Consider the following 7,589-nt stretch of genomic DNA (forward strand, 5'->3'; position numbering starts at 1 on the left):
ACTTAGTGCCCTGCTGTCTGCAAGTGTAACCGAGTATCATTAATAGCCTCAGGGATTGCCTTGTCTGGCCCCAGCAGGAGAGGATGCACCTAGCCTCATGGAGACTTGATGCGCTGGGGGTGGGGGTGGGGGTGGGGGTGGGGGTGGGAGACGACCCGCTCAGAGAAGAGGGAGAGGGATGCAGTAGGGAATGGGAGGGGTGGCCAGGAGTGGGGCAGTGCACAAGATGTAAAGTGAATAAGTAAAAATAATAATAATAATATTTTTTAAAAAGACTCAGTGCCCGCAGATGTAACAAAGAAGGGCACTGGAGGGATTACATAAACAGTTCAGGATCCCCAGTTTGTATGTATGAAGTTATCTAGAGAATGATTTATGCCTGCTGCCTCGTGTCCTAGGCATTGTCTGCCTACCTCTTTCATAACTCAGTGACGTAGTGTTTCCATTACACAAAACAGTGTGCTTACAGAAGTTTTAAAGAAGATGACTAGACTGAGCTCAGTGGCCTTCCATCCTGGGAGAGCTGAGCCTTTCACCAACCTTGGCCAGGTGAAGGTAGAGGGCCCGTGTCAGGTGAGGCACCGGGCCATCAGAGACCTCCAGACTAGGGATGTGGATATCATCCAAGGGAACTGTCACTCCCCACTGGAGACAGGGAGGGGAGCATGCTGATCTGACCCTGATTTCTGCTCCTTTCTGACCATGTGACTGCCTGTTTTGTGGGAATCCCCTTATCTGTCTTTCAGTCCTTTAATGTAGATAGTCCTTTAATGTAGAATGTATCTTTGACATGCCCTGTGGCATTTTCTTCTACATGGTTTTTTAAACTCCCCCCCTTTTTATTCTCCAATACTGTCTTTAGCTCATGGTTTTCTGTTTTCCTGCCTTTTGTGGGGGTGGAGGATTTGAGAAAGGGTCTCTTGTAATCCACACTAGCCTCAAACCCTATGTAGCTGAGGAAGCTAACCTTGAACTCGCGTCTCCGAGTGCTGAGACTGCACCTGCCGACTGCCGGCTCTGTACTTTGTTTCTAACCCTTTCCACCCTTTTATTTAGAGATGGCCTCAGAAGTCGAGGAACAAATCCCTGTGCATGAGGAATTCTTTCTTTGTGGTGGAGTTGAAACCCAGATCATAAAATGTGGGCCCTGGACTAACCTCTTTGAGAAAGGTGCCAGCAAGCCAGAACAGCTTATCTTCATCATTCCCGGTAAGTCGGAAAGTCACAGGTTCTCAAACCCTCTGGTTTCAGAGTGACTGCAGGTAAACTAGAGAATCAGACAAATAAAATTACCACCGATGATAATCATGGTTACTACTCTGGGTGTGTGTTTTTAGTTTTCTTTACATTTGTATCTTTTATATTAGTTATTGTATAGAGAAACCTTGTCTTATGGAGTTGGTACCACATGTACAATTTTGTAATTTGCCTTGTGTTTTTTTTTTTTATATTTACAGCTTTATGCAAGTTAAAGCTTTAAATAATTTCCACCTTTTTAAAGATGCTTATGTGCCTAGGTGGAGTTCTCGGATTTTCATCTGGGTTGTCTGTGAGTTGGCTCTGTCACGGTCATAGATGTCTGGTTGGTTGCAAGCATGAAGCTTTGGCCTGTGTTCTTCCTGTCACTGTGGCAAGACCCCTTTGAGCTGTATTTTACTTTATTTTCCATATTTACGTGGCTGTACAGCTATTTTAATCATCATGAAACTGATCAAACTGCCTTTTCCTCTCAGATTATACAGACAGTCCTGCGCCTTTGCATGCTTTGTTTTGTTAATAACCGTTTGAGCTGGAAGCCTTGTGTTCTCTTCCCTCTCGAGTTGGGTGGTTCCTTAAGTTCCATTCATTGGATCTGTAAGGCTGTCGTTGCCCTCCTGCTCTGCAGGGATACTTCTACATAAAACAGATTGTTCTGCAGCTGAGTCTATCTGTGTCCTCTGCCTCCGTGCAGTTAGCTCGGTGTATTTCCCTGTTCATAGAATGTCTTCACGTCTAGGCCTCGGCCTTACTCACTATTTTCTTATCCAGGGTACTTTTTTCTTTTTCTTCATTTGCCTTCATAGTGTTTTGTTATCTTATTGAGAGAGGAAATTAAACTGATCTTTAAAATTAGCTTTGTTCTGACAGATCCTCAGAAACACTTATGCCATATGCTCCTGGCATTAGCTTACATGTCCTTTTATTCTTGTGGTACATTGGGGTGGTGTAGGGGGTCAATACATGCTGCTAACATGGAGGTCGGAGGACAACATGGAAGAGTCAGTTCTCTCCTTCCACCACATGGGTCCCAGGACTCAAACTCGAGGTTTAAGTCACACACTAATCTTTTTAAACGTGATAGTTTTAGTAATTCTTTGAGAATTTTATATAGTGTGTTTTGATCATATTCTCCCAGATCTCTCTCACCTCCCCATCTGCTCCTGACTTCATTCCCTCCCTTACTATCTAAGTCTAGTATGTGCTGACCAACGTGTGCTAGGTATTGGTCAGCATTTCTAAGTCAGCACTTACATTTCTGTTCTGTGTCCTGACTATTGGCCGTTATCTGTTCGCTTCCACCCAGATGGAGGTACACTTTGCCTCTTTGTACATAGTCACACACCCCTCCTTCCTATTTTTCTGTTTTTAATCTGGTCAGTGTTTAGTGCTTTTACAGTTCTGTGATTAAAATAGTACTGCATAATAATTGTATTGTCTCTTGTATTGTATTTTAACTGCATTTCCGTTCCTCTTGGCTTGCCTTCACTAAGGTAATGTCTATCTCTGCTCCTTAGTTTCCTATGCTCCAGTCACCCTGTTAGCCTAACATTTGTCTAGAAGCGAGAGGTTCTGAGGCCATGTTTGAGGCCCTAGTGTGCCGTCCTTCACGCCTGGTCTGCGCTGACCGTGCTCCATGCTCCTGCTTGGCGGCTGCCCTCCTTCAGTCCTTGTTACTCTGTGTCAGGTTAGATCCCTTCCCTAGATCTCATGCTGCAGTCTTGGTATTCTCTCACTGTTGGTGAAGGGCTTCTGATTATTTCCCGAGACGTGCAGAGGAGCGATCTTGCACATAATGCAGCCTGTCCAAGAGTTGTGTAAGGCTGGGGGTGTGGCATGGTGGTCTGAGTGTGCGCAAGGCCCTGGGTTTGGTCCCACCACTTAAAACGTATGGAAGGAGAAAAAGACACTGTCTTGGACTTCTGGCTGGAAATAATTTTCCCTTGGAATTCAGAGACAGTAATCCTTTCTCCCCTCGGGGTTTGGAGTTGCTTGTGAGAAATTCTGGTGTCATTCTGATCTCTTCTATCTTTTATGAGAAGCTTCCCCCACAGTTCATGTTTTTGAGACTTTCTCTTTTGTTCTAAGAATTTAGAATTTCCCAGTGGAGCACTTTGGTACGGCTGGCGTTTTCTACTCTGATTTGGGGTTTTAGTGAGTCCCTAAGACCTTGTACATGACTGTCAAGCACTAAGCCTTTGGTTTGGTCTGTAACTTAAGGTGGTTTCAAACTGACAATCCTCCTGCTTCAGCCTCACAAGTGTAGACTTACAGGCGTACAGCACCACACTCAGCTTTATATACATGAATTCTAAGCTCCTTCCCCCTTTACTCTTGCTTTACTCCTGGTTACTATAGTTTTCTACTCTATTCCTTTTTCTACAGGTTCTCATTAGTGGTTTTTTTTTTTTCTTCAAATATTTTACTACCTGTTCATTTTTAAGGTGAATATTTTACTACCTGTTCATTTTTAAGGTAAAGATAGGAAAAACTGGTTGGCACCATTACAAACAGGGGTAGTGTTTGCCCACATGCCTGGAGTAATCAGCTACTGCCGTTTTCCTAGGACTAAGAACCCCAAGATCATGACAACCTATATTAAGTCCTAATAGATGTGGGCGAAGCAGAATGGTTGGGCTCTGTGGGCAAGCCTCATTGTGGCATTTCATTAGGAGTCTCTGGTTTTCGGGATCTGTTGCTCATTCTTCAGTTTTTCTGTTTTTCTGGGAAGGAATCTTCTTCCAGGTTTCTGTGTGAAAAGTGGGAGCCTGTCTGCTAATGTTCAGAGCTGAACAGGGGAAAGGAGTCGAAGGTGTCTGTGCTCAGCTGGATTCACTCTAATCTTTCCTCAGTGTGGGCCTTCTAGTCTCAGCTGAGTTCACAGCCCTGACTCAGCATCTCTCTTTAGTTTAAACTTTTCTGGAAATAAACTTACAGTCTTGAAGGACTTAAGATTTTTTTTTTTAAAGATTTACTTATTATATGTAAGTTCACTGTAGCTGTCTTCAGACACACCAGAAGAGGGCGTCAGATCTCATTATGGATGGTTGTGAGCCACCATGTGGTTGCTGGGATTTGAACTCAGGACCTTCGGAAGAGCTGTCAGTGCTTATAACTGCTGAGGCATCTCTCCAGTGGGTCTCATAGCATGTGATAAAATGAAAAATAGACGTACTCTACCAGCAGGGAGGGAGAGCTTGAACTTATCAGCATAATGGGTGCTGCTCCATGTAGCAGAGGTTTGGTGAAGATGGGGTACAGAAAGTAACCGACTCACGGTCGTGGATGGGAAGCACAGTGTCTTCCTGAAGCTGGGAGGAGGAGGGAATTTTGGCAACTGAAATGGACAGAATATGAAAGGGTTTAAGAGGAAACTGAAATATTCCCTGCCCTGCCACATGGCTGGCTCCCATTAAGGGTTGAAGTTACTTTCTGAGAGTGACTCTAGTGGAGAGTGAGGAGATAGACTGCTTGAGGATAGTAGAATACCCTATATATGGAATGAAAGGAATTACATTTTTTTTTTTAAAAAAAGTATATAAATTCTTCAGCAGCTTCACAATGAAATGGCAGACATATTGAGAGTGCAGTCTGAAAGGGCCCAAGATTCACCTGGAGTCCTCAGAGCTTGGGGAGCTTAGGATGTTGGCCACGCCCAGCTAATGAAAGGCCCTGAGCTTCTAGTTCTCACAGGTAGAGCCTGCATGGGAATTAGCACCTGAGAACACAGGTCCCTCCGCCCTGCCACTGATTTCTGATGCAGAAAATCTGGGGGTGTCACACTCATTTGTAAAAGAGAAATTTGTTGCTTAAACTTAATGCAAATAAGTCCTTTTAGATTTGATAACTGTGATAAATTATGGGGCAGAGGTGGTGACTCAATCCAGCTGGATTTTGCAATCACTTAAAATGGGCGTAACAAGAGGAGTGTCACTTAAGCATCCAGTTTCTCAGGGAATACATGAGTGGCTGAAAAGGGTTAGGACGGCATGGGCAGAGTAAGTCTTAAGGTCTGTGAAGTAGCTGAGGTAGGCTGCCCACTGAATGCCCCACCTAGGGCAGCTCACTTTACTTATTGTTTCTTCTGTGTACTCTGCAAAGACCATTGAGGTGTGTGAGGTGTTACCGAGTAGTGAGAGAGCTCTACTGAAAAGGTTCAAGGGGCAGAGAGCCCGCAGGGAAGCCATGCTTCCTGTGTGCCGAGGAAGTAGAGGAAGCTGTTACCAGGGGCACTGCAGATGGAGGGAAGTGTGACACATTCCTGGTTCTATGGTCTCTTTCCGATGTGTCTATTCCTTGTGACCTCAGTCAAGATAACACGCAAGGAAGAAATAGTTATCAACTTGTTATGTGAGGTGTATATTACCCTCATACCAAAACCAGATGCAACTTCTAGAAAAACAGAACTACAAGTCAGTATTCCAATGAATACCCATGAAAAATTCGAATCTAAAGGCTAGCAAATTGGATCCATTAAGATGTTTTTAAAAAGGTATTCTATAAACTTGATAGTATTTTTCCCTTTCAAATATTTGACAGCATTTACGGGTGAAGCCAAGTAGGTCTGGATTTGTTCATTCGATCTTTAATCTTTAAGCGTGACTTTCTTTAGTTCTTAGTGGGACCCTGAGATGATTGAAGTCCTCTTGAATAAGCCGTGCTGCTTTGTATCTTTATAGGGACTTACCTATTTTATGTATATTACCAAAATCATAATGTTTTCTAATTATTCTTATACCTAATCACGCCTCCACTCTTAACCACCCCCTGTGTTTCTTAGACTAAAAGGCAAGATGCTGGCCAGGTTCCCTCTCCCTGCCACCCTGTGACGGCCAGGCTTTGGAATCCATGTGTGTTCCTTGGTACTGATGTTATTGACTGTGACAGGAGGAGCCAAGGTCTGGGGTGCTTGTGTTGCTTTAGGAACTAGGCTCTTTATTTCTTCACTGCCTTTGTCTTACCTGCTAGGCCTCAGAAAAGTCACTTCCTCAGACCTTGGGTTTGTTGTTTTTTGAGTCATACTAATACCTATCACAACACTTGTTGTGTTTGTAAGAGTTATGACACTCGTGAGTCAGCCCACCCACTTGGTTATATGTGTATATTCCCTCATACTGTATAAACCCCATGGAGTTCCTTGTATACCTATGTATGGCACAGTGACTTCCAGACAGCAAGTTCCCCATGCAAATGTAATGGTTAAAATAATATACAATGGAAGCTATACGGTGGGAATAGAGAAACTGAGCATACTGTAGTTGGCATTTTACTTGATGATAATAAAATAGTATATTAAAGTAAGAAGAATTCATTAGGATCCTATAATCAATAAGAGGACAAGCTTGAACTTACACCAAGACAGCCAAAAGGGCCTTCCTATAGTGTTCCATTGTCTTGTGCTCACTAAAAGGCCTTTCTCTAGTGTTCTGTTGTCTTGTGCTCACTAAAAGGCCTTCCTATAGTGTTCCATTGTCTTGTGCTCAAAGTGTTCTTGCATAACCTGTCTTTAGAACTGTTGCATCTGAATCATTGCTTGTAATAATTGTAACAGCTTGTGTTTACTGATGGTTAGTTTCTATTGCTGTGATAAAACACTATGGCCAGGAACAAATTGGGGAGGAAAGGGTTTATTTCATCTTATAGCTTTCCCTTCCATCATTCAAGGAAATTAGGGCAGGAACTCAAAGCAGACACTGATGCAGGGGCCATGGAGGAGTGCTGCTTACTGTCTTGCCTCCCTTTGCTTGATCAGCATGCTTTCTTCTAGCACCCAGCCCAGGGATGCCACCACCCACAGTGAGCTGGTTACTCCCACATCAATCATCAATCAAGAAAATTGCAGCCCAGGCTTGCCCACAGGCCAGTCTGATAGGCGCATTTTCTCAGTTGCAATTCCCTCTTCCCAAATGTCTTTACCTTGTCTCAAACATTGCACAACCTGTTTGTTCTCACTGCCCCGTCAGATGAAGACTGAGTGAGTTAGAACGTGTAAAGCACTAACTTCAGGTACAATCTTCCTGTGCTCAGAGAGTTAGCAAGTGACACCTCTCACATATGTTGACTACATGGCATAAAAATGTGATTTGAGGATAGAACACCTCCTGGGAGGCCACAGTCAGTAAATTCTTTGTAAAGTAATATGTAAACTACACAGTGGTGGTCCATGCCTTTAGTCCCAACACTGGGGAAGCAGAGGCCAACAGATCTCTGTGAGTTCAAGGTCAGCCTGATCTACAGAGAGAGTTCCAGGACAACCATAGCTACACAGAAATCCTGTCTCGAAAAAAACGAAGAAGGAGAAGAAAGTGGAGGAGGAGGAGGAGGAGGAGGAG

General features: G+C 43.7%; 1 protein-coding gene across 1 annotated transcript in view; it reads left to right on the top strand.

The window, feature by feature from the left end:
* Positions 1-7,589, top strand: part of Ldah (lipid droplet associated hydrolase) — a 77,322-nt gene that overhangs the window by 10,504 nt on the left and 59,229 nt on the right. Inside the window, exon 2 of the mRNA XM_021202464.2 lies at positions 1,057-1,209. Coding sequence (XP_021058123.1) covers positions 1,059-1,209 — 151 coding nt within the window. The 5' untranslated portion in view covers positions 1,057-1,058. The remainder of the gene's footprint in view (positions 1-1,056; positions 1,210-7,589) is intronic.

This window comes from Mus pahari, chromosome 7 (assembly GCF_900095145.1).
Source record: "Mus pahari chromosome 7, PAHARI_EIJ_v1.1, whole genome shotgun sequence".
Classification (NCBI taxonomy): Eukaryota; Metazoa; Chordata; class Mammalia; order Rodentia; family Muridae; genus Mus; species Mus pahari.